Consider the following 27,535-nt stretch of genomic DNA (forward strand, 5'->3'; position numbering starts at 1 on the left):
GTCTATAGCATCAACAGCAAGTCGCAGCCGCCGTTGAGCGTGCTAAACAAGTAACAATGACCGAACTGAATGCTATAATTGGGGTAAGTTTCTTTCGGTTTTTGTATTTATTTCTCATATACAGTTACAGTGTACTTGTATGTTCAATGAAACAATTGAAGGAAGATTAAAATTACTGTAATTCGCATTCAATTTATGCTGAAATCATAACATCAATGCCAAGCCGTACACATTGTCAGCGAAACGTTTAGACTCTGTTGAACATTTATTGAAATGCTTATTGGTTCACGCAAACAACTTTTGAAGTAGTCAATTGAATATAGCGCTGATTGTTAATGCGGGAAAATGTAATCACCCTTTCAACAAATTTGAGTTAAAGTACTCTCTTGGTACATTTACAATGCAATTGTTTCTGTTCCCGTATAACAAATTATCGTCACTGATTGCCATCTAAATTGTTAACTAATAGTGTTTTTTTTACGTGGCCAATTTTGTGATAATAATATAATATAATATAATGCAATATTATGCCCCTTTAAATTTAAATAATGATTTATAAAGCAAAATATACTATACCTGTACCTAATGATTAAAACAACTGGTACTAATGAAGTTTGTTGAATGTTCAATTTCATTATTGATACTACTGAAATTGTTATCGATTATGAATTAATATCAATTAATAACAGGATAATCATTCATACTTAAATACAAAATATCAAATTATGAAAATTAATTTCTGAAACCAAACGTAAATCTTGAAAACTGCTTTAATTAGTACTGTATGTAATTAATAACCAAAGAGATTATATAATAAACTAGAGTCTATTCCAATTGTGTAATCACAGCTCAAAAAGTGAGTTGCCATGAGGGAGGGACCACACAATATGACTGCATCACATTGGCCAATCAGATATTCCCTATACTCAGTCAAACACCACTACCGCTGTTTTGCAGTGTGTTGAACGTATTAACAAATTTAAGACTTTTACCAAGAAATTATTCATTTCATTGACAGTTGTAAAAACTGTAGGCCTACTGCTTTATGTTAAAAAAATGTGTTTTCTTCAATATTTTAGGTTATTTTTATATACTTAAAATGGCCTAATATTTTTTTAATAGAAATGACGGCCATTTTGAGGAGTTCCTCTTTCCCAGTTTACTAGTTAATTAAATAACCTCTTTGTTAATAACATAAAAATATATTCAAATTTGAAGATTGATTTTGGATCTGTTTCTTCTTTGTCCCCTCAGCAACAATCTCCATTTCCACACTTCTCCGTAAGTATTTGACCCCTGACCTTTGAACCACAATATAATGTAGATTACTGCATGTATTGCAATGGTTTACTAATTATAATGATTTCTTATGGCATGTTGGCAACATATGATTTTAATATAATAAATTGTTAGTTTGTAGTATTGCTTATAATATGATATGTAAACATTACTGTAAACGCTTAAATCATGAATTCTTTTATATGCAAACATTCTTTCAATAAAATCATTAAACATCTGACCTAAGGCTGCTACTACTATTAATATTAATGAAATGTTCAATTCATAGTTTTGTATTTTAATTTGTTCTTTGCTTAGATTTTCTTTTCATGTTTTATATGCAATTAATAATACAGCAATAACAATAGTTAATTTACATTGTAATAAAAACAATGAATCTCTTTGTTGGTGTTTCTTTTCAAGACATACAAAACAACCTTAATTTAAAAGTTTAACAATTACTTGAAAAATAATAGAGGCTGTTTTGTAAAATCTACATCCACAAAATATTTCTAATTTCGTTAACACCTCACTATTCTGTTCTTTCTCATATGCTATTGGAATTGATTTGCATGTTTTGCTTGATTTTTTTTTATCATATTTTAGAAAATATTTAGAATCATACCCTTACTAACTATCAATTTGACAACTAACATCAACATTTCATTTCAAGACAATTAAAACAACATTTGTTTTGTTTCAGTATGACAAGATGCCCAAGTTACCAATACCAGCTTTCATGCAAGGTGGACAGCCTATACCCCAGCATCCATTACCTCATGCACATGCCCCGCCCGTGCCTATGCCACCCCACCCGGGTGCAATGCCGGGCACTCCCACACTTCCACACACCCCTGGTGGATCAGGCTTATTAGCATTGTCAATGAGCGGTCCACCGCATATGCCAATCAAAGAAGAAAAAGGTGCGCTATTTTATTTTTTATTCTATTTAAATACAATGTTAAAAATGTGTTAAGTTAAACAATAGGCGATTGATAATATGATAATAATATTTCAATGCCAAATATGTGTTATACTGTACCCTAACAATAAATTCCAGCAAGCATAAGTAAGCATTTCGTTGAAAAAACAGAGCTACTGTAATATGGCAACTGATCATTTTCATTTTGTAGAGAGATATAATTGAATGGATGAAACCCTCAAGCCTGGCGTCTTTAATTGAGTGTGTTTACAATTGAATGTCAAACAATAATCCTACTCATCAGCCATACTGTTCATAACATAATAAGCAGGATATACTTATTTTACCATTTACAAAAGTTATTAACATTTTCTTGTTACTTTTTTTGTTTTGTTGCGGTTTTTCATCCATCTTGGAACCATTTACTGAATTTATCAAATATTATCAACCTTGATATTGGATCTGTAGCTGGTGACCGACAGGTAAGAACAGTAGAATAAAGGAGAATTAATTAACATTAATTATTGTTATTTATCTTAGTGCTCATATACCGTGTGTATATATTTTAACATAATATTAAATGTTCTCCCAATATAGAAATGAATTCTGGACAATTTTAAGTGAGGTCCCAAATCCTCATACATACTGTATGCATATTTAAATACAAAATTGTCAAATATATACTGTACTTTATCTATCCAATTGACAAATTATAGCTTTTGATTCCTCATTTTTAAATATCTTTTAATATCTGAGAAAATTGTTTCTTGTTAATACTGGCTTTGAGAGAAAACTCTTTGTTTCTACAAAAATGCTTACAAAATGCAAGGTAGCAAACTATTATTGTTACTTTACTTGAGGGCGCTTATTTCAGTTTGCCTTGAACAGTAGGTATCAAGGGCATTGGTTGAATTCACAGTTAGCTACAGCGCTTTTCATGTTTATTTTCTGAGGTCGGGAAACATGTGGAAATTTTGTTCACTGGAATGTCGCGTCCGGTTTCATTGACAGCAGGTAGCAGGTACTGATGAGGCAGAGAATTCTGATCGCATCACCTTTCCACTTTAAATAGCTGATCACACTCGCCCCCCGGCAGTGCACAATTTGCCCGCATTTACCAAAGCTGTGCAGAAAAATTAAACAGGTCTATGTTGCAGCATCTTTAATTTGCTTGTCTCGGATTTCTGCATTGTTTAGTGAAACTTAATACGCCAAAGTGTTTGTTACGATTGTTACCCGATTCAATTCAGTTGAATCAGATGACTCTTTTTGTTAATTTATGAGCAACTGATTCTGTTTTTGGGTTTACTATAGGTACCCTTTATTAGTCTATTCAAAGCAAATGGATTTTAGATAGGTAGTATAAATGTCTGAATTGTCCCTATGTGGTCTAGTCTTGTGAGAGTGGAGTCTGGTGAGAGACAATTGAACTGTGACGGCATTTACCTCCATGCTTCAAACACAAAGACTGGCTAAGTAGATGAGCTTTAATTCACTATTTGCTTTCAAGTAGGGATTTTCACTTAGAATCATGTGCAGTATGTTCATCATTTAAAGAACAATGTTGATAGAAAGCTCTCAAGAGGTGATTTTTGATATTTATAATTTGTATTCATAGGCACAGAAGTCACACATAGACAGCTTGTTAATTGGGTATTTAAATCTATGGTGCCTAGCTATAGCACAATAGTATTAAATAGCAATCATAATCCTCTACTAACAAAGAACAGCAAAGCTTTGTTTTTTTCTACTGTACTTTAATATGAATTGTTAAGAAAAATTGAAAGATGTTATCTAAAAGTTTCCTTTATTTACTGAGTAACCCTACCAATTCTTAACTCAACTTTATGTTTGGTTAATTTCTCTAAAAGAGAATGTCTAAAATTTAGCTGATGCAGTTGTTTGCTTTGAAGTGGGTATACACTAATGCTTTGGTAGACCAAGTACTGTAAATAAAAAATGTTCAGATATATTTTTATAAGAAATTCGAAACTACAAGAATGCTAAAAATTTATTAACACAAGTTTAATTTGTTGTCTTTAGAATAGCCTAGTGATTGGCTATTGAAACTATTTGTCTGATGTAAATGTCTATGCCTGAATTTCCAGCTAGAATCACACATAACAAACAGCTTTTGTGTTCACCTCAATGATATTAATAAATTAACCATATAATCAACAAGAATTCAAAAGGGCTTTTGCCTGCTCAATGAACAGTATTTCTGCTTTGTTGCCAGTAAAAATATAATTGCCAAGTATTTTGAACAATGTCAATATAACGATTAGGTTTTCATTTCTCTTGGACATAAACTCTTTTCTAATCAACAAACTTATTGAACCAGTGTCGGATGTAAACAATCATACATTTTTTTATTTCATTGTGTTATATCGACGCTTTTAAGCGCAAACACAATAAAGTGTAGCGGATATTTTATAGACCTGGTGACTATTGTAATTAAACCCTCTCGTCTTATTCCACCTATTTCATTTGTTTAAGCCCTTACCGCCGCATTGTGAAACCAATTGATTGTATTTCTATAGTGATGAGAGCATAACGATCTGTCACGCTACACTGGAGCCAACTCGATAGGATAGACACGTTAGGTACTTGCTGATAAATTCCTAGTGAAGGTGATTTAATCTCGCCTCTATTCTAATCTCATTTTTGTCATCAAAATGTGAAAATCAATAATGTAATATGATTATACCACTTTCAAAAAAAGTAAAAGAATGCATGTTTTCAAGCTCTTTGAACAATAGGATGTGCTAGAAAGATTCTATGGTGATAGTGATGCACCAGTTTACTGCATCTATTACAGTATTTTCCATTGGAACCTGTTCCTACAAGATATCCAACATATTTCATACTTTTATTTTATTGTGGCCTAGTAAGTGGGTTGTTTTCATCAAGCTAGACTATTTATTATTTTTGTCATCGTCAGTGATCCATGATTGGTCAATATATTTCAACATGGTATGAATAATTCATGAGATCAAATTACTTCCACACAACATGAATTGGAAAGCTGTCTATTTCTTATGCTATACCTTATAATTACATTGTAAAATGATACTTCTCATAAGTTTTCTCACCCTAGCTTCAATTGATACTGATTCTGTGCGCACTGAAGTGTTCAGTCACTGCCATGTTCAGTGACCGTTGGTTTCACGCTTCAATAACTTGCATATTAAAGGCAAAGCCAGGTTTGTGTGTGTTGACTGACAATGCAGCGTAGAGCGAATCGAAATGGATGTTTGCTCTGCTTGCCAAGTGTTGTTGGATTAATTATTTTGGGTTTATAAAAGCAAGAGACTCGCTTTGCGCAGAGTAATTGAGTATACAATGAACTGCCAATGGTGTCCATGAACAAAATTTCTGTTTAAATGAGTGAGCAGCTAGCTGGCAAAGATTGATGGATAGGCACAGAATCTAGGTTGTTTACTGACTATGCAGTCAGTGATAATAAACTGTGTGACAAATTTATCTGCTTATATTTTGCATAATTAAAGTTTGATCAAATCTTACTATGCAACAACCATGTTATATAGAACGACGATAAAATAATTATATTGATAAAAATGTGAAGACTAATAAAAATGGAAATTTATGTGGTACATTTTATTCAAAAATTTCTACATAATTTAATTTAATACTACATGCATTTTTTTGGTATTAATGTACTGACATCATTTTGTTTGTGTTATTATTAAACTACACAGTACATTATCTATTGATTATTATCCCTTCTTTAATCATTGCTTTAATTATGTATTTCTTTTGAGACATCTACGGTTGCATTCTTTATTATTTATGCAGCTGTACATTGGCTTCTTAGTTTTGATTCGTCAAAATGCGTCAATACTCCAGAGACAAAACGGTCGTTTCACAGATTCCTAATCGTTTTCTCACACCTACATCCATCAATTAATTTAGCAATTCACACCGTCTCAATGATATGAATATTTTAAAATTATAAACGTCTGATTTCAATCCAAGTCAAAGCTTATATATTTGATTATTAAAACATAAGCTAGGCCCAATGATTTTTGGTCAAAAATAGGAGTTCATTATAATTTCTTCTTTTGGACACTCCTATTCAGGGGACACTTTTATGTAAAATGTAAAAACAGGCAGTTTTAAAACTACAGCCAACCCCTTCAGAGGACATCCATATACTCTGTTTTAAAAGGTGGATCCTTAATAAAGAGTCTACTGGTTTTTTTTATGTAAAGATATTGTGACTTGTTGGAATGGTTCAATATGATGTTGCTGCCATAAAGTCCTTAAATTAATCATTAATATAATAATAATCCCATTCTAAGGTATAGCAATGAAAACACTATTTAACGATTACAATCAAATAGAATTTAAAAATTAAATACTAAATGTATATAAACTTCAATTTTTATGATTTAAAAATATGATTAAAAATCATCTTATCTAAAAATAGCACCACCCGATAATTTGTGTTTGAGAAAATTAAACCGGCTAAATGTTTTAATGTGTAATATCTGTTCACATGGAATTAACAGTGTTATTGTACAGTAGTAGTAGTCTTATTGATTGCAATGCTTAGAGTGAAATGATAATTACTATTGAGAGTATTCTAAGCAAGATTCATGAACACGTATTCATGAATCGCACATGACAACGAGGGAGTAGGGCCAGATTTTAATTGAAAACCTTATGATAGATACTACACTGCTGACTCGTATCCATCTTGAAAGTTGGACAATACTCTCTTCTGTCCAGTCAACATGCACGTTAGACGCCATACATGACAGCACAGAATGTGAAATGCATGTTTGATGTGCGTATATAATGACTTGCGGAGACAAGCGATGTAAAAATCTGGCTCAAAGTAAAAGACGTGCTCGTTTATACTTGCAAATAAAAAATATGCAATCTTAGGTATATAAGAGATTGATATAAAAGCCTAGTTTTAAGAGATTGATATAAAATGGATGGCTCACTCTTACATTAGGTAATGTCACTAAGTATTATACTAGGTATTGGCTGAATAACATTAATTGCTTATGATAATAAAAGCAATACTCTTTATCATATTTCAAATTGCTTTATAGTACGCTCCTCTGGTTACATTACAAAAATGTTAAAACTACTACAGCAGTGGATGTTTTCGTGACAGGATTTTTAGAGTTACGGGTTTGGTCAACTGAATTTTCACAGCAAGTATTTTTACTGGGTTATTAGCATTATCAGAAACTGTAAATACATCAGTGTTTAAAGTAAAATACATATATGACATTCTTAATACATAACTACTTCAGAATATTAGAAAGCAATCTATACTTTAGCTATTAACATTGACTAAAAATAACTCCACTACGTATCACAGATGTAAAGATAAATGACATAATAACGATCGAGATTATTTTATTTAGAAATTTAAGGTGGAGTAGTTTTTTTAATTTAAAGCAATCTAATCTTCATAATTTATTCTTTCAATTTGTGATTAAAATTTAATTTTCCTGTTCTGCTAGGCTTATGTCACATTGATTAGGACCAATTTCCATGAATCTACCATAGCGAGCAGATTGTGTTTAATACCGTAACAACATAGCTTTTTCGGGTATGCCTATGTTTGTTAATAGTACCGGTTAGAGTACAGTAGTTGAAATATATTGATGTAGAACGGATTTAAATTTATCACTCATTGTTTTTGTGGTAATCTTTGATATATTTAATAAATACTGAACAACAAAATTTAGCTGTATTGTTTATGTATTACAGTAATTATAGTTTTAACTAGGTAGGCGTGTAACACACTGCAATGGTTATAGATAGTATTCCTTTTAAAACATTTATTATCATTTAATTAATTATTTTTGAGATTTGAACTGTTATTGCAGCCTTTCAGTGATTGCATACTAATTGTGATAGTGAAACCCGTAGCATGCTTTAGGCTTGAGTTGAAAGCAGGCCCCTGTGGAGTAATCAAAAACGCACAGCAAACACTCGACAGACATGTCACTATTGATTCTGGCGTGTTTGTCCATATATTTTCAAGTGGCTAAAAATGAGATTGTTTGCACTTTCTCCTTGTTCATATATGCCAAGTGTGTTTACCAAATAGTATGTACTTTTTGGCCAAATTAAACCAGTATATGTTTTGCCAGGCAAATGGTCTGTGTAAGCAGACGCATCTAATTGAGTATTGACTGGGTAAACTATATTATAAAGCCAAGTACCAGCTATGCTTTGGGCACTTGCATATAATAACCTTTTCGCTAGAATTGTTTGCTTGTAGAATTTTTTTCTCCATACTTTCAAACAATTTCAAAGTTCTTGATTGGCATATGTTGTAACTTTATCTTTCTTGTACAAATAGTGGAATTTGTTCGACAAAATGTTTGTTTTATTGATTATTGCATTGTTTAAGTAACCAGCCACACCTATTCCTTCTCCTGTAAATGAAATATAAAATTCGATTTCAATTAAAATGATTTAATACATTCTTTTTGATAGTTAGATGAAGACGGTCTAGACATATAATTTGTTCTACTGTAGGTTGAACAAGGACCAATATATAGTATTTATAATTAAAATCTATAATTAGTAATATTGTTGTTTAACACACAAGCGTAAATTGATTATGGCTGCATATATATCCAGTGTATGTTCTTAGGCCGTAAAAAGCCTATTTGAGATGCTTCAATTTTGTAGGCAGGAAATTACCTACTTAGAGTATAGCCAGTGTTTAAACTAAAGCCAAGCTTGGACATTGACAGAGAGTGTATTATTTGTGTAGGCAGATGGTGAGAGAATGATGTTAACGATGATACTCATAATGCTTGTCATTCTTTGTTAAACTAGATCCAATTTTAAACTAAGTCTGTGTTGAGTAAAAGTATGTCTAATGCTCTGTCTACACTATCAAACTAATTTGACAAAAAAATGTGTGATGTGCCAATTATAGTAGTGATATGACATCATCATGTCCATATATTTCACATCTTTTGTTCATAAAATGCTTTAGATATACTTTTACTTAACTTTAGACTTAGTTTAAAATTGGATCTAGTTTAACAAAGAATGACAAGTGCCAACTCAATACCAAATTATATGTATTATTATTATATGTAACGATACTACTAACGAAAGCACGTTGTCATTTATATCTTATGGCGTTATGCAAATCTGTTAATTCTATTTCTTGGTGGTCAACAGTTTTTTTTTTCCTTTTAACGATAATGGATTGAAAAATTAGATTTGACAAGACTTTGGTTGGATGAGCTATTACTTGGCAAGTTTAATGATAAACGCAACGTACAAACGAAAATGTTTTGTCTGTCGTATACTCCATGCATTTAAATCACGGTCGTCTTATGTGACACGTTCATGATGTTTGATTCCTTTTAAGCCGGCCGATCTCTCTCGAATGCGATAATACAATTAGCGTGTCAGCTGCGCTGACCATAATTATCACTAGACTGTCACATATAGTCACAGTTCTAGCACAATACTTCATCTGTAACGGCACATTATTGTCATTTCGATAGTGATCTATGTACCACTCTTCGTGTGCTTGCATTTTCGCTTGACACTCGTCCACTAATTTCACTTGAAGATGGGAAGAATAATATTCTCCCAATAGACATGTTACTGCAAATTGCTTTTATTCACCATGAATACTTTTTATGATTGAATAAAAAATATAATAAAAAAACTTTTATATGTTATAGAGTAGAAATGAATAACATCTTTTAAAGAACAATTTGCCAAGCCATATATCAAAGTTTAATTACAGGTTGTTAATTTAAATTAAACATTCTAATTTTAATCTCAATAGAACTCTGTCTATCTTTCTTTTAAAAAAAATGCTTTGATTAAAATATTTAAATAATTTGATAATTTTTTTTCTCGTTTTTAGAACTCCTTATCACCATCTGGAAGGAATTCATCAGATAAATACCGAGATAACAGAGATCGGGAAAGGGAACGTGATCGTGAACGAGATAGAGAGAGAGACAGGGACAGGGAAAGAGATAGAGATAGGGAACGTAATAGCCATGACCTTGGGGAGAACGTCAATAACAAAAACAAACGCAAGAGAGACGATAAAGACTCGGTAGTAAGTTGCTCTTTGACTGATTCATACGGCCAATAATAAAAAATATAGAATCCATGTTACCATTTACACAAAATTTGAGCGGACAGGCGGTTTCCACTCCGGATAGATACAGATTCTACGTGGGACAATCTATGCTGTTTTCATGTTTTTATACTCATTTTAATGATTTCATTAATTTTTGGGAATTAAATGTATTCATGTAGTATGCTTGAGTTGGAGTATCGCTGAATTCCCGGTTAATTTTAGTATCGCTATGCTTGACCCTCACTTCTGTTTCTATGTTTTTGATGACAGAAACGATTTAATAAAATGAATATATTGTACGTAACAATAATACAATGTGTGTATTTAACATTCAATTTTTGTATATTTTAGGAAAGCGATGGTGAAAAAAGTGATGAAAATTTAGTAGTTGATGTAGCTAATGAGGTAAATATTATTATTTTGTACAAAAACAACTTACTTGTGTTGCAATACTATTAGATTATACATACAGTGGTTTAAATCAGCTGGCTATTGATGTTTAGGAAAGAATAAGAATAAATCATTATTTATATTTTATATTTACATTCTATACCAAAATAGACTGATTTTATTCACTCATTTATTTTTATGGAGAAACTGTAGGTCAAAGGTCAAACACGTTTTTAACGCACTCATTTTGTCTACCTGCATATTTAGTTGTTTTTAAACATTTTGTTGCGTAATCCAATACCAAACATCGGAATCGTAAACAGTAGGACATAAATTTAATTATAGATAAAACCAAACCATAAATTGCAATCTATTCAACAAGACGATGAATATTGATGCGATGCTTTAATGAGCGGGCTTGTTAACGAACCTTTAATTATATAACAAGCACAAGGAAATTACTATCGCATAGATTAGTATACGCTAGACAATGAATTAAAAAAGATAATTAATGAAATAGATTAGAATATTCAAGACGTATAGAAGCATATCTCATTTATTTTTTATATTTTTTAAAAAGAGAATTAACATACCATATATTATAAAACACAAAACCGAGAGCCAGTAAAAATAACCTTTAAATAAAAAATAAAATAAAAAAGATTGTAAAAATATGCAATATATAACATAGCCAATTAATATCTATGGTGAGCCATCATTGATGAATTACTTTTCAACAAGATTGGTGGAGAAAATCAATAAATTATTATAACAGAACCTACCCCAGTCAGTCACGGTTCATTGAGCACTAATCCGAAGTAGATGTGAAAACATTTGATCGAACCGATAAGACATTAGTGCTGAGAGGTCTCTTTGTTGATTACGTTTCAAGTATGTTTTGTAATTGACTGCATGCTTGCTAGCAGGCATGACCTCCAATTTAATTTAGATTGAGATGCTAGCTACTTACTCACTTGCTGTGAGCCAACTGGATATGTTCTTGTGAGAATTAATCACTCATAGGTTACACGTTTTTATGGTAATATTTATTAACAAACCATTTGTTTGGTATATAAATAATAAGAGTCATGGTAATATATTAGGTTACATAATAAAAATTTAGTCTGTAAATTTCTTTTACATTAATCTTTTTAACATTTACCAATGTTTACATCAATGAATTAAATTTAATAATACAACAAGTATGCAATGCACAATTATGATATTCTCATAATTATTGTTTGTTTCTTTGTAGGAGCGAGAGTCGCCAATAACCAATGGCGAGAGGCCGTCACCTAGAGATAGGTTGGACAGTGATAAACATCGTCCAAAAAAGGAGCGTTCCAGTACACCAAACAGCATAGCATCATCTAGCGCTAGTACACCAACTTCATCAAAAGCTAAAGAGGTTTGTTGAAATATATCTTTTATTATAGCGCTTATTATTAAATGCAGTAATCTGCCATTATTGTTGCATTGTTGAATATACTATTATACTCTATGCATTGTAATCATGTGATGAAAGAGAATTTAAAGTTTGTATGGAATTTGATTAAGTGCAGAACACAATTATTTTGGTGTTTATTATATGAAAGATCAAAATGACAATGTTTCGAAATATTTTGTTCATATTGAGAAATGCTCTTACTTTCTTTCTTTTAGAATGATAAACCAACATCACCAGTTTCCAAGTCAGTCACACCCACCAGTAGTGGCGCCCCCACTCCAAGTGGTTCGTCTGGTGGCAGTCACAAACAGGTCAAAATACCCCCACTTGGTAAGTTGTGATATGTTCACTAGGTGTTCTCTCACAAATAATCATGTTGTCAAACGTGATATACATGATATTGCTTCTACTCAAATGAATTCAACTAATAGAATATTATTGTGCATGCATAATGTTTACATGGTATCATATTACCATGACGATTTTTGCATGCATTACGAATTCAATACATCACTTGCTCATAGACACATGGTGCATCAACACGAGAGATTTAAAATGTGCTCACTGGGTACATTTAATAAACATAATGTAGATCATATGATATCTAGTTGTAATAATGTATTCACGTCACTAAATACATTTATGCATAGAAATGTTTTGCTAAAGTCTAGTTCAGTAGGTATGTGGTCAGAGTTTTGCAAACCTCATAAATTTCTTTGGGTTTGAGTGCAATGGTTATTCACCACAGTGCTTATTCAATACACTGCTATTTATTTGTTCTCCAGAAATGCCCATTTTCAAATTAAGATTAATTATGTGACATTAAAATTACTGCTGCAATGTATGGCTTTAGATGAAAAGATTTACTGATATTGCACTGTGCGGTAAAATAATCTAAACATTCTTTTACATTGATTTATATAGTAACTAAAATATTTAGAAAAATGTATTAAAACCAATAATTAGTTGAGCTGTGTTCACATGCACTAAACTTAAGCATACATTTAAGCTAAATTGTATCTGACTTTCTGAAATTCTTGTGTGATAAGTCTCTTATTATGTTCCAATATCTGGAATTAGTTTTTGTTTTGTTTTGACCAGTTGTTTTACTTTACTTTTTTTGTATAAATTGAATAGAAAGTTGTTTTGTACTTTAAAATATTTTGATTTGTGATTTTTACTTTTTAAAAATAACAGTTTTTAAAGATTTCCGTACAAAATATTAACAAATGGATTATTTTAAAGCCATTGTTTTTTTATATTTAAAATAAGCACGATATGAATCTGAATAACCCTTCATTGTTTGGAAAAAAGAAATTTATTTAATATTTTCCAAAACAATGACACATTCAGCAGAAGAAACAGACAATACAGAATCCCTATGAAGTAAACATCGGGTTCCTGTTACATTAAAGAGGGTAAAAAAAATTTTAAAATAGTATAAAAAATGGGGTTCCTGTTACATTATATAAAAAGGGTAAAAAATGATAAATAAAATATTATAAAAACTGTAACAAAACTACAAAATATAAAAAGTTAAAGATAGACTAATTAATAGCAAAAGAGCAATATTTATTTTTAAACTTTTGGCATCTTTAATAAGAAAGTCAATATTGTTCTAATAAAGGACCAGTACAAACATTTTGAAAGGCACATTAGACCAAAATAGATTGTATTTAAATATAAACAATATTTCCATTGTAACAAATAAATGCATGTTTTGTTTAGTACTTGTTTTGTCTTGTTTTAATGTTTTGTGTATTTTTGTGTTCTTTTCCTTTGGTATAGCATTACACACTCCCCCTTCTTCCATACCAGGGCATTACCCGTTTATGCATCAAGGAGGACATGGAATCAACCCAGAGCTACCAGGGCAGTATCCAGCAGCTGGCATTCATAGCAACATCTCTCCAGGGGCATTAAATCCATACAGTCGCAGCCCAATGGGGGTAAGTTTTTTATTATTCATTATCATACATCCCAAATAAACCTGTTTAGGTTAAGTGTCATGTGACTACTGCAGATTCAGGTACTCTTTCATCTGTCCACAATAGTTGTTGTGTGTGAACTAAGTACATTGGGGTAACGCTCGTACTTGTCTCGAAAGATGTACTAGGTTCTGTAAAGTGCACCCAAGCATTTTTTGTACTTGTGGTTTATAGTTGTTATCCGAGAAGACGCGTTTTACCACCAGAATGATGAAGTGAGTGAACTTTTAACCTTTGCCAATATTATGGCTATGGTTCTCAGTTCCAGCATACTTTCTATTTCCTGCGCACCACCTTGTTCTGGATATTTTGTTCCTTATAAGTAAAAATGACAAAATGAACAACCATCATTTACATCATACTTGGATTATGATAAAAACTGTCGACTTAGGCCATCTTATTTTTATTGATGTTCATGTTTTGCGTTAATTATGTGGGTACCAACTTAATCACCAGTACAGGAAGTTGTTATTTTTATTGCACCATAATTTTTCCTTAATGAATGGTAATGGATATTGGAGTAACATAATGAGACATGGGTTTGAGATATATCTTTGCCATATTGCTTGTATGCAAAATACTTTACTCTCAGTGCCATGTACAGTAATTTGAATGAGATGTTTTGTCGTATGCACACACAATGTATGGTAAAGAACTTGGTACACTATTCAAAAAGACTGTAACTGTGATAAAGACATTTAAATTTATACAGAATTAGCATTTCAAATAAGGACACAAATTTACAAGTATTGATTATAAAGAAAAACTACAGTCTGCTAATTTAATTCACTTTACATTATTTATTCTTTTTAGATATATAATATTGTTTCAACTATAATGTTATAACATAATATTGTACTTATATAGGTTTATTGTTAGATCTACAAACAAAAGAATTGTGAAACCATTATCTATTAATAAAAATTCATTGCTTGTTTTCATTCAACATCTTTTTTTTTTTTTAGTTTAACAGTTTTGAACACCAGTCATCAAGAATATCAGGGATAGGGGGAATTCCAGGGGGAAAACCGTAAGTATTGCTAGAGTTTGTGATAAAGTCTTGCTTCATTTATTTTCTTATTCAGTTATCTATTATTTACAACTATTTTCACAGTTTTTTTGTAATTATTCCTCTACATATTTTAATAGTCGTCAGTTTACATAATTTTTCTTTGTTCTTTCGTGATATTCGATGTGAGCTGACATGTTTTATTGTTTTTCGTCACTTTATTGGCATAATATTCAGTTATTAAGCAATAAAGTAAGGGTATGCAGTTGCAGTTATTTTTTAACTAAATGTTTATTGCTACATCCCACAACTTATATATGAGAACTTATGAGCTGTAAATTGTCTTTTAGTATTCTTCCTGTTCTAATAATACTTTATATAACAACCTTTAAAAATAACTTTTCTCACAAGATTCTTGCCAGTAGTAATAATATGAATGTTTTTCATCTTCATTTAATAACAATTATTTCCAGTATTGTAGTTTCACTGTACAACCGCTTTTTGGCTAAGCGTATGAAAATATTCCACATTCTCTTATTGGCAAAGTGATTCAATTGATGTTTTTTTAGCCAAATTGAAAAAGATTTAATTATCAAAATATAACTTGCGCTTATATTATGCATTATTTTAGATGATGATAAATCTGAGTTTTGTATTGTTTGCTTAGACTTATTTAAAACAGTAAATTAAATTGCTAACAAGCAAAAATGTATGCTTCAATCAATCGGCACCTCACTCACTGTAGAGTATCTGATCCAAGGAATTTCCTCAATGAGGACTGTGCTAGTCGTGGTGGGTTGTTTCCTATTACCGGTAATAGGAAAAGAGTTTGTAGCATTCCTTCACACACATGAATACTTGCTAGGTGAATCAAATAATTTTAATTGATATATTTTTTTTTTGCAGTGCATATTCATTTCATGTGAGTGCTGATGGTCAAATGCAGCCAGTACCATTTCCACCAGATGCTCTCATTGGCTCAATGATTCCCCGTCATGCACGTCAGATAAACACACTAAACCATGGTGAGGTAGTGTGTGCAGTTACGATAAGCAACCCCACAAGACATGTGTATACAGGTGGAAAGGTGAGATTAATAGTACAAACAATTATTGGTATATATATCAATAAATACAAGCAGATGCAACCAAGATGATTTAATCTTGTTGGATGGAATAGATCTGAGTTTTCCATCTTTTCATCAGAGCCCTTGCGACAATCAGCATATTGATTTTTTAATCTTGAAGAATTTATGCAGGAATCTTTGAAATCAGCCTGGTATTCATGCAAAGTCTTACTGACCAAAATGTAGGAAATTATAAAATTCATGATTTATGAAATTGAAAAGAATGATATAAAAATGTCAGACATCATTTTATTGATTTATTTTCAATTTGACATACCGTATTATTTGTTTACAGGGTTGTGTAAAAGTCTGGGACATTAGTCAACCAGGTAATAAAAGTCCAGTCTCGCAGTTGGACTGCCTGAATCGAGATAACTACATTAGGTCGTGCAAGTTGCTACCTGATGGTAGAACGTTACTTGTAGGAGGAGAGGCAAGCACTCTGTCAATTTGGGATTTAGCAGCTGTAAGTATAATGTAGTAATTTTTTAGTTTAAATTTCTTATTTCTTTGTTTTTTATGTAAAGTCATAAAGTCATTATTGTATTGTATTTATAAAATAGTTATCCACTTTGACCAAAAATTGGATTAAAAAAATGTATAAACTATAATTTAAAGCAACAAATGGTCAAATTGGTTGCTAGCCAATGGGTTTTTGGTTGAATTTAACCATTTATTTTGTCATTTTATAAGTGAAAACATTTTTTTTTTTTTCTACGGAGGTGATTAACTTTATTAAAACTACAAAATAAAATATTCAAAGTCTGGTTTAATTAATCTTCATTTTTCATGTTTTTGGGGACAATACATCTTTAAATATATAGTTACACAAGTTCACACTTTTACTGCTGATGTTTCATTCATTCATTCATTCATTCATGCATTTTTTCTTGTAGCCAACACCAAGAATCAAAGCAGAGTTGACGTCCAGTGCACCAGCCTGCTATGCCTTGGCCATTAGCCCTGATTCTAAAGTCTGTTTTAGTTGTTGCAGTGATGGTAACATTGCTGTCTGGGACTTGCATAATCAAACACTTGTTAGGTATGTTTTTATCTTCTGCAACTTAGACAATTTTGTACAAATAGTTACATGGTTTGAAACATTGCCAAACGTGATCTGGAAACTATTCTGTATGCCAAACCAAAGTGGAATATAGCAATTGTCTCAACAATTGCAAATAATATAATTTATACTACAGTACATGCAGTATCACCAATCATTTTAGCGATTTATTGACCTGCAAGCTCACCAGCATGCTGAGAATTTACAAATCGACCTGCTCCCAAAAATAATATAATATATAATAGTTATGTTTTATTTCAAACCTGTTGTTATCCACATACCCACACAGAAATGAATATTCATTGGATGAGGTGATGGAAAAGAAGTTACCATAACTATTTGTAGCTAATCAAATCAGTCATAATAATGTTTTTATATTTTTTGCCATGGTCATAATCTTATCCAAATATCTTTTTTTATTAACATGGCATTTTCGCCACTTTTGTTGTGTGAACTTTTTGAACCATCTTGGTGTACTTAATCTTAATTTATATGTAATGTTTCCTGTATTGGTTTCTTTATTAGACAATTTCAGGGACATACAGATGGTGCAAGTTGTATAGATATATCTCCTGATGGCACCAAGTTATGGACAGGTGGATTAGATAATACTGTTAGATCATGGGATCTCAGAGAGGTAAGTCATTGCTTCACTTGCTATACAGCTTCTAAAACTTGCTAGACTCGGTATACAGCTCCTAACACTTGCTAGACTCGGTATACAGGTTCTAACACTTGCTAGACTCTGTATACAGGTTCTAACCCTTGCTAGACTCTGTATACAGCTTCTAACACTTGCTAGACTCTGTATACAGATTCTAACTCTTACTAGACTCTGTATTCAGCTTCTAACACTTGCCAGACTCTGTATACAGCTTCTAACTCTTACTAGACTGTGTATACAGCTTCTAACACTTGCTAGACTCTGTATACAGCTTCTAACACTTGCTAGACTCTGTATACAGCTTCTAACATTTGCTAGACCCTGTATACAGCTTCTAAAACTTGCTACACTCTGTAAACAGCTTCTGACATTTGCTAAATCCTGTATACAACTTCTAACACTTGCTATACTCTGTATACAGCTTCTAACACTTGCTAGACTCTGTATACAGCCTTACACACTTGCTAAACTCTCTATACAGCTTTTAACACTTGACTCTGTATACCGCTTCTAACACTTGCTAGACTCTGTATACAGCTTCTAACACTTGCTAGACTCTGTATACAGCTTATATCACTTGGTAGACTAGTACAACTATGCTACTATACAACTTTGAAGACTTGCTAGACTCTATACATTTTAATAAACAGTTGCTGGTCTTTCTGTATACATGACAATGATAATGCTAATTATATTGTTGAATAATTGCAGAAATCACTGCCTTCAACTCCATAAATAATTAGCTAATTAGAAAGTATAATTTCATTAGCAGTGGAAAAACATTTATTTACAAACCCTACTTTCTAAATAAATATTAGGTATTAGTGGGCTTTTAGAATAGTTATTGGTTCATTTGAATTTCTATTTTTGTTTTCTTCTTGGATGATGTCAAATATACCAATTGACATTCAATTTTAATATTTAATGCTTGAACACTTTATTTTTCACTATATTTTCATTGTATTTGATATCTCTATTTATACACTGTATTGTAGTATTATTATTATTTTCACTTTTATTTTTTTGGTCCTGTTTTGTCCTACTATGATGTAATCTGAAATTACTGATGTCACAGAAATCAGTTATTCATATTATTTTGTTATTGTTTTCTCAATAGGGTCGTCAATTGCAACAGCATGATTTCACATCACAAATATTCTCGCTTGGATACTGTCCAACCGGAGACTGGCTTGCTGTAGGGTAAGCTCTTGTTTTAACAGTTTTATGTACCATGACAGCGAGTCAAATGGCCGAGCGGTTAAAGCAGGGGCACCGTTTACTGTACCTAAAGAGCCAACAACATTGGCAAGGGTTCGAGGCTGACTCGCTCCTAGTTCTGGTGGTGGAACAAGTCTTCTCGGATAAGTACTATAAACCTTAGGTCCAGTGTACACAGTTACAACCTGTGTGCACTTTAAAGAACCCAGTTCATTATTCGAGAAGAGTAGGAGTTACCCCGGTGAACTGGTTCACAAAATAGCCCCTGTATCAGGAGCATTACCACCTATCTGATAGGACAGTGATTCATTTACTATTGGTAAAGACATAAAATAAAAAAATAAAATAAATACTTACGAAAAGCATAGCTAATCTACATAACACATCTACTTTAATTGGGGACATGTATGTTACTGCTTTTAAATAGTAATAATAATAATAAATATAATATAATATATATAATATATAATAATATAAATATTTGTTTTACAGTATGGAAAGTAGCAATGTTGAAGTGTTACATCACAGTAAACCAGACAAATACCAACTTCACCTACATGAAAGCTGTGTATTATCATTGAAATTTGCCCATTGTGGCAAGTGGTTTGTTAGCACTGGCAAGGACAATCTACTAAATGCATGGAGGACACCCTATGGGGCTAGCATATTCCAGGTAAATGTTTGTTTTTAAAAATAATTCAATTCATTTTTGTTATTGCGAGTTTACATTTTAAACTATTTTGATACCTTTTAACAACAGTACCATTGTTATTTTCAAGGGCCTAAAAATGAAGTGAATTTAAAGCAAAAAATAGTCAAATTGGCTGCCAGCAAATGGGTTTTTGGTTTTTTTGGAATTTAACCATTTATTTTGTCTATTTATATGTGAACAATTTTTTTTTTTTGCCGCAAAACTACTAAATGGTCTTTTCAAAATCTGATTTTATTAATCTTCATTTTTCATGTTTTTGGGGGACAATACATATATAAACGTGTTGAAAAATTTGTGCTAGATTTTGACTCTGACTTGCCTTTACAAATACATTATATTATCTTTTTTCCAGTCCAAAGAATCTTCATCCGTTCTTAGTTGTGATATATCTGGTGATGACAAATACATAGTAACTGGTTCTGGTGACAAGAAAGCAACTTTGTACGAAGTTATTTATTGATGTGCATAATTTCTTAACAACTTTCGTCAGGGTTTTATCACAGCCGTAGAATTTCAAGAGGAAGAAACGAATCAATATAATTCAACTCAAGAACCATTCTGTTTTGTGAATTTAAACACTTTCGAATTTGGTCAAGAAATGTGTTTGTAAAAAATTATAGGACATGTTTGTGTGAAATTCCTCACTTCCAGCTGAGAACTTTGATTTCATATGCGATGTAAAATTTCTGGTGATAGCAAAAAATATTAAGCGATTATTTATTTAGAAATGATGGTATACCTTGTGAGAACTTATATGAATATGTGTATATTTCATGCAACCGTCTATTATGCGATTTCTGTTGTGGATGTTGGAATTGCATAGCACCTTGAGTGTAGATTGGAATATTGTGTGATGCGATGCGACTAAAAACTAGTAAACCAAAGTATGTGCAAATCATCGGGATGACAAAATCTGAAACAAATTGTTTGTATCATTCAAGAATTTGAGTGCAGCAACAGAAATTGAATCAAACTGTTGGTAGTTGATGCTACAAAGCATAACATAGTTAGATTGTGTTTTAGGGATTACTTCTATGAATCTCACTACTAGATATTAATACTTGCATCCCTATTGATGGAAAGTCGACATAGCTACATAATAATTAGCTAATGCTTGCTTCCTATTGGTGGAAAGTCGACATAGCTACATAATAATTTAGCTAATGCTTGCTTCCTATTGGTGTAAATTTAAGCAATGCTAACTTCATATCGGTAGATTGTAAACACTCGGTGACTGATAGCTTCCTATTGGTATGGTAAGCAAAGCTTGCCTTATTGGTGGGTAGTATGTGGCACTTAATTAGTGCTGCATTATTGTTGCCAGTAAGTACTCCCTTCCTAGAAAATCATCAACAGTATTTCATGTAATTACGAAACCTTGCAAATTGTAACAGAATTGTATATGATGTTATATATATAGAAACCCTGAATAGAACATGAAATCAACATTGATGTAATGCCAGTATGCATTTTTCCATGTAGTTCTTTACCTCAGTAAAACAAAAAGAGTGATAGTTATTTAAGTGATAAAGAAAGATGTTATTGTTTTTGTTTTTTGTTTTTATTTTTTTTTTCTTGTAGAGAAGTGCTGTGTTGTGAGCTGCAGAGGTGATGTTCATTGTAAAAATTTCTGTAAATAAGATCAATTGTTACTATGTGTGTTAATATGTTGTGAATAGTTTTCCGGTGTCCTTATTTCGTTTAGTCGTACATTGTCTCAGAATGACGCATAAACATTTTTTTGTGATTGTCCAATACATTGAATTAGCTAAAATTGTATGTAATAATTGTAGGGACGGTGAAATAGCATATTGAGGTCAAACACTGGGCATTCTACATTCACATTCTAAAGTAAAAATTAAAAAAATAAGAAATTGTTTGCTTTATTAAGCTAGTCTAATAAAATTTATTTTAAAATGCTAAACATAAGTTTACTAATGGCCCATTTAGACTTTATTTACCCGTTGGTTCCGTTGGAAACCGATTGCTAAGGTGGGTAGGAACTAATCCTGTGGAACAGTCCTCTATCTAAAAAAACCTATGCTTCTTTGTTTGTATTTCTGTTTTCTATTCAAAAGAAAGTAAACGAGAAACAATGCTAATTGTGCGTCATAAAAGACATCTTGAAACTGTATTCGTAATCATACAACCCGAATGGCATTATGTAACTGTATATGAAAAGCAATTATTGTTATTACGTCACCAAAAAACTATTTTCACTGTTTTACTTTTCTTTCTGTAGTTAGTGTCATTTTAAAAGTCCCTAGTCTGTACATGTTGCTATAACACAAAAAGAGATCATTCAACTGAATAAATGGCGTGGAATCATTTGTTAAGATGTTGTACATTGGTTGTTTTCCTTTTCGTTTAAACTGTAGAATATCAAATAAAAGAAACAAGAAATTAAAGTAGGTTTAGTTTCTTGTAATATTATTTGTGGCGCCCTCTAAGAAATAATTTTACTTTTTCAACGTACCTGTAGTAGTAAAACATTAGCTGCATCTAGAATATATGGCATTTATAACTTTCTAATGGAATATAAAATGGTCTGAAATTGCCCATTTGTTGAGGAATTTTGTTAAAACATTGACAAAATATTGGAATTTTCATAATTTAATATTAGAAAAATGGCCAACCAGTTATGTAAAAAATAGAACGGTCGAAATTTGCCCATTTTTTGAAAAAAATCATGTACTGGAGTAGTACAGGGAAGTTTTCGAAATTCTACCAAATTTTGACCGTTTTATTTGTTGAAATAACTAGTTACTATATTGAAATTGACATTCACAGAAATCATATAATGTGCTCTGCGTATATCAATTGTGATATACAGTAGTAACCAGTTATGTCGAAAAATAGAAAGGTCGAAATTTTTTGAAAGAATCCACAATAGCACAGGAAAGTGTTCGACAAAAATCCCTGTACTATACCTGTAAGTTCCAATTCGGTACTTTTATATGTTCCTATTAAGTCTAGGGATCAATTTGGCTACCCAGTTGTGTTCCTAAAGTACTAGCTATTCCAGGTGGCTCACTATGGAGCTCAGTTACAGTTGTAAAGCCATGCTAGGTGGATGTGTCCTCAAGAAATAATAATATTGTATTACAGAAAAGTATACTAATGTTAATACAGGCCTACATGTTCTGGTACAGAAGTAGTAAGCACAATCTTTGGTAAGCTTTAAGTTTATTACTTTTATTAATGGATTTATACTGTATTTATGTTTGTTATGCTGGTTAAGCCACTTGGGCCACACCTTAATTCTGTATTGGCTATATATACTCACCTGTTTGTATATTTAAGTGCCCATGGTTAGGATCTAGCCTGGACTACTTGTTATTTATTTTATATGAGGCATTATCTATGTTAATGAATAGGATACGATAAAAATCAATTTGAAGTTTAGCACTGTGCGCTACTATACCCATTTTGGTGTAGTAGTAGCGCACAGTGCTAGACTTATTGCTGATTTTTTTAATCATAACCTATTCATTATCACTGTGCACTAGTACATCTAAAATGGGTATGATAGGGTACAGTGCTATACTTCTCGGTGATTTTAATCGTATCCTATACATTATCACTGTTCTCTAGTACAACCAAAGTTGGTATAGTAGCGCACAGTGCTAAACTTATCGCTGATTTTATTCGTAACCTATTCAATATCAATGGGCGCAAATACAACTAAAATGAGTATAGTAGCGCACAGTGCTTAACTAAATCCTATTTATTATCACTGTGCGCGACTGTAACCAAAATGGGTATAGTAGCGCACAGTGCTAAACTAAATGATTTGTGTGTTGCGGAGAATGATATGCTGATTGAGAATTGTGATATTAATTCACATTCAAATCTAATTGGTATGCCAGATGTAGCTGGAGATGATTCCGTTCCCCATCCTAATTCGCAAGCGAGAACGAATGTATGAAGAAATGGATATCGAGCATGATGAAATGGTTCAGCAATACGGTGCAGGAATGGTAAATAACTCAAGTATTAAATTACTGAATAATCACTAATATTAAAATAAAAAATATATTATATTTAAATGTGTTAATTATATAGTTTGTATTTTTATTTATTTTTTATTTTTTTATCTTTTCAGAAAAGAGTTCGAGATGAGGATGATAACGATGTTGAAGTTGATACAGAAGAAGATGTCGTTAATTTGAATACTGTTAATATTGAGGATTTGTGTACAATTAAGAAACCAAACGATCGTTATAATGATTGCACAAAACATTTTTGTAGGAAATGTTCTTTGTTTTAGTACGGTAGTCATTTGTGTTACATGAAGAAGATTAAGTTTCAGGATTAAAAGGAGAAGAATTATAAAAATGATATTGAAAGAAAACATGCGGTGGAGAAGTTCTTTTTCTTCGATTTCGAGTGTACAAAAGAGACCGGTGAACACATTACAAATCTCTGTGTTCTACAGAAATGCTGTGTAGACTGTATCACCGATGATGTAGATTCCGAAGAACGTGATGTTTGTGGGGAAAAGACTAAAATATTTTACGGTGATGACGCATGATTCCAGTTTTGTGAGTATGTATTGAAAAAATATCCTTACGGTCATAATACTACATGCCTTGCTCATAACTATCATGCTTATGATAGTTACTTTGTATTCATGTGGTTTTGTTCCAGATGTCATAACTAATGGTGGAAAGATTCTTTCTACTAAAATTAAGGGTACTACTATTCGTTTAATTGACTTTCTGTGTCATTTTTACCGATGGCTTTAGCCAAACTACCTAAAACCTATGGCATTAAAGAGGTAAAGAAGGTTTACTTTCCTCATAAATTTAACACGGTTGGTAATGCAAACTATGTAGATCCATATCCCGATGCTTCGATGTATGACCCCGACAAGATGTCTGAATCGGCCCGGAATGATTTTCTTATTTGGTACGAGCAGAAGCGAGGTGATATGTTTGATTTAAAGTCAATTAATTGATTATTGCATTAGTGACGTGAACATTCTTAGGCGTTGTTGCTTATCATTTAGACACATATTCAAACGAGTAACTGTTCTTGATAATGGTATAGATCAGGAAGGGGTCGATCCGTTTTCTAACCGTTTAATAACCATAGCCTCGGCCTGTAATTTTGTATTTTCTAGGAACTTTTTGAAACCGAATACAGTTGCTCTTTTTCCACCAGCAGATTACTTAACAACAGGGACTCATTCTTTTGCCAGTATGGAGTGGTTAAGTTATGAATCAAAACGACGTGGAATCCACATTCATCATGCCCGTAATGGTAATGAGAAATGCTTTGGTAGATATAAAGTTTATGGGACTTCGTTTGAACCAAACTTCATATTTGAATTTATGGGATGTTTATATCATGGCTGTACCAAGTGCTATCGTCCACAAGACAAAACTCATTTCACTGGTCTAAGCATGGCAGATTCATATCTACAAACACAAAGAAAATCTTCTTATCTGAAACAGACGTTTCCTCAGTACCAGTATATTGAAATTTGGGAGCATGAATGGAACAACATTAAGAAGTCCTGAACCCCTATGGAATTAGCCGTCATTTTTTATGTACCTGCTATTCATCCTACACTTAACCCTTGAGAAGCTTTTTTTGGAGGGAGAACCAATGCCGCTAGATTGTTTTACCAAGTTAAAGATGATGAGCAGATTATCTATGTTCGCCTTTATCCGTACAAATACGGTCTGGTTCAATCAATGCACAGTTATCCTCCAAAAAAGCTGCTTCACCCTGTTCTTCCTTATAGGAGTAATGGAAAACTTGCGTTTCCTTTATGTCGAACATGTGTTGATAATATGTGTCAGGAATCATGCAACCATGATGAAAATGAAAGATGCCTGACGGGGACATGGGTATCAACGGAGAAAGCTGTTGAAGTTGGCTATGTAATTAGGAATGTCACTGTTGCATGAAATTTTAAGCAGAAGAGTGAATATAACTCAGATGATCCTTCTCCCGGACTTTTCTCTGGATATATTAATACTTTTCTTAAATTAAAGCAAGAAGCTTCTGGATGGCCTGATTGGTGTGTAACGGATGAGCAGAAAGATAAGTACATTAAAGATTACGTAACAAATGGAAATATTAAACTCGATAAGGACTCTATTGCCTACAGTGCTGGTCTACGATCATTGGCAAACTTATGCTAAATTCCTTCCGGGGAAAATTTGGACAGAGGGAAAATTTGACAAGAACTTTATTTACCTCTGAACCAAATGACATTTATGACAAGGTTTTGGACCCAAAGGTTATTGTACATTATGTGAACTTTATCAATGATGATTGAGCAGAAATAAAATATGAAGACGTACAACAATTTGTAAAGGTAAACAAGAAAGTGAATGTTGTTATGGCGATTACTACTGCTACAGCAAGGCTAAAGCTCTACGACTTATTGGAAAAGTTGCAAGACCGTGTGCTGTACTACGACACCGATTCTTGTGTATTTACATCTGAACCTGGATAATGAAAAAATAGCCCTAACGATGGAAATTATATCTCCACTTTTGTTTCTGGGGGACCAAAAAATTATGCACAAACATATTTTCATTAGATAAATATTATGCATAAGTATTAATTACTTTGTCTGTTGAGCATTTTGTATGTAATACTATACGTTTTAAATGAGTTTACTGTATTAAAAATATTTATCAACATTTAAAAAAAAGAAAACAAAAATATATATTATTTTTATATAGCTTTTAATATTTTTGTAATAGTGTTGTTTGTTTGGTTTTTTTTTGTTACAAAAGGTATCATTCTACTAAATAGTCACTTACTAATTATTTATTTTGATGTCTAATTTGTATTTTCTTTTTTTTTCACTACATGTATGACAATTTAAAGTAAAAAGAGAAATAAATATTACAAATCTAATGAGTTGTTTAAATATAGTGTGTCGTAATAAAATGTTAACGAAAACTGAATGAAATTGTAGGTATAATAGATAATATATATAATATAATAAATGTTTCAGCTTTAAAAGTAGCACATTGATTATGGATAGCAGTTTTAGTAACACCTTTCACGGCTGTGATCAGCGGTCCAACTTCCTGTGGTAAACCAGTATTTGTAAAAACAACTACTACAAAATAATTACTTTGACAAACCGTTTGCATGGTGCAGCTATGGTGAATATCAACATATGTTTACTGAACTAAGTAATTCAATATCTATAGCAAAAGTTTTATAGAGGGTATACCTGTTGAAACATTAGATGCTTTCGATTCCAGTAAAAATCATTTGGTGATTATAGATGATTTAATGACAGAATGTAGCAGCGATAAAGAGTAGTTCATCATCGAAACATTTCGGTGATATTCATAATGCAACATTTTGTTTATGGATCAAAAGAAATTCGTACTATAATTTTAAATGCTCATTATATAGTCTTATTTAAAAACAAATTTATCTAAACAAATGTACCCTGGTAAAGGCAAGTTCCTACAGGAGGCATTTGAAGATGCTACACGCCAACCATATGGTTATTTGTTAATCGATCTTAAACCAAATACTATGGAAAAGATGCGGATTCGTACAAACATATTTTCACTAGATAAACATTATGCATATACGTACCTAAAGTATAAGTAT

At 31.9% G+C, this 27,535-nt stretch overlaps 1 protein-coding gene across 2 annotated transcripts in view; it reads left to right on the forward strand.

Moving 5' to 3' along the window:
• The window catches only part of LOC144853695 (transducin-like enhancer protein 4), a 33,347-nt gene extending 11,075 nt beyond the window's left edge, over positions 1 to 22,272 (forward strand). Inside the window, exons 6-22 of one of the 2 annotated variants that reach the window (XM_078711470.1) lie at positions 9 to 83; positions 1,255 to 1,281; positions 1,982 to 2,201; positions 2,669 to 2,682; positions 10,095 to 10,295; positions 10,671 to 10,724; positions 11,965 to 12,117; positions 12,372 to 12,486; positions 13,945 to 14,105; positions 15,110 to 15,174; positions 16,060 to 16,240; positions 16,575 to 16,745; positions 17,176 to 17,321; positions 17,868 to 17,979; positions 19,124 to 19,206; positions 19,717 to 19,897; positions 20,289 to 22,272. In XM_078711470.1, coding sequence (XP_078567596.1) covers positions 9 to 83; positions 1,255 to 1,281; positions 1,982 to 2,201; positions 2,669 to 2,682; positions 10,095 to 10,295; positions 10,671 to 10,724; positions 11,965 to 12,117; positions 12,372 to 12,486; positions 13,945 to 14,105; positions 15,110 to 15,174; positions 16,060 to 16,240; positions 16,575 to 16,745; positions 17,176 to 17,321; positions 17,868 to 17,979; positions 19,124 to 19,206; positions 19,717 to 19,897; positions 20,289 to 20,396 — 2,067 coding nt within the window. In that variant the 3' untranslated portion in view covers positions 20,397 to 22,272. The remainder of the gene's footprint in view (positions 1 to 8; positions 84 to 1,254; positions 1,282 to 1,981; positions 2,202 to 2,668; positions 2,683 to 10,094; positions 10,296 to 10,670; positions 10,725 to 11,964; positions 12,118 to 12,371; positions 12,487 to 13,944; positions 14,106 to 15,109; positions 15,175 to 16,059; positions 16,241 to 16,574; positions 16,746 to 17,175; positions 17,322 to 17,867; positions 17,980 to 19,123; positions 19,207 to 19,716; positions 19,898 to 20,288) is intronic. The other variant, XM_078711471.1, reaches the window with a different exon arrangement.
• The last annotated feature ends 5,263 nt before the right edge of the window (positions 22,273 to 27,535 follow it).

This window comes from Antedon bifida, chromosome 10 (assembly GCF_963402885.1).
Source record: "Antedon bifida chromosome 10, ecAntBifi1.1, whole genome shotgun sequence".
Lineage (NCBI taxonomy): Eukaryota > Metazoa > Echinodermata > Crinoidea > Comatulida > Antedonidae > Antedon > Antedon bifida.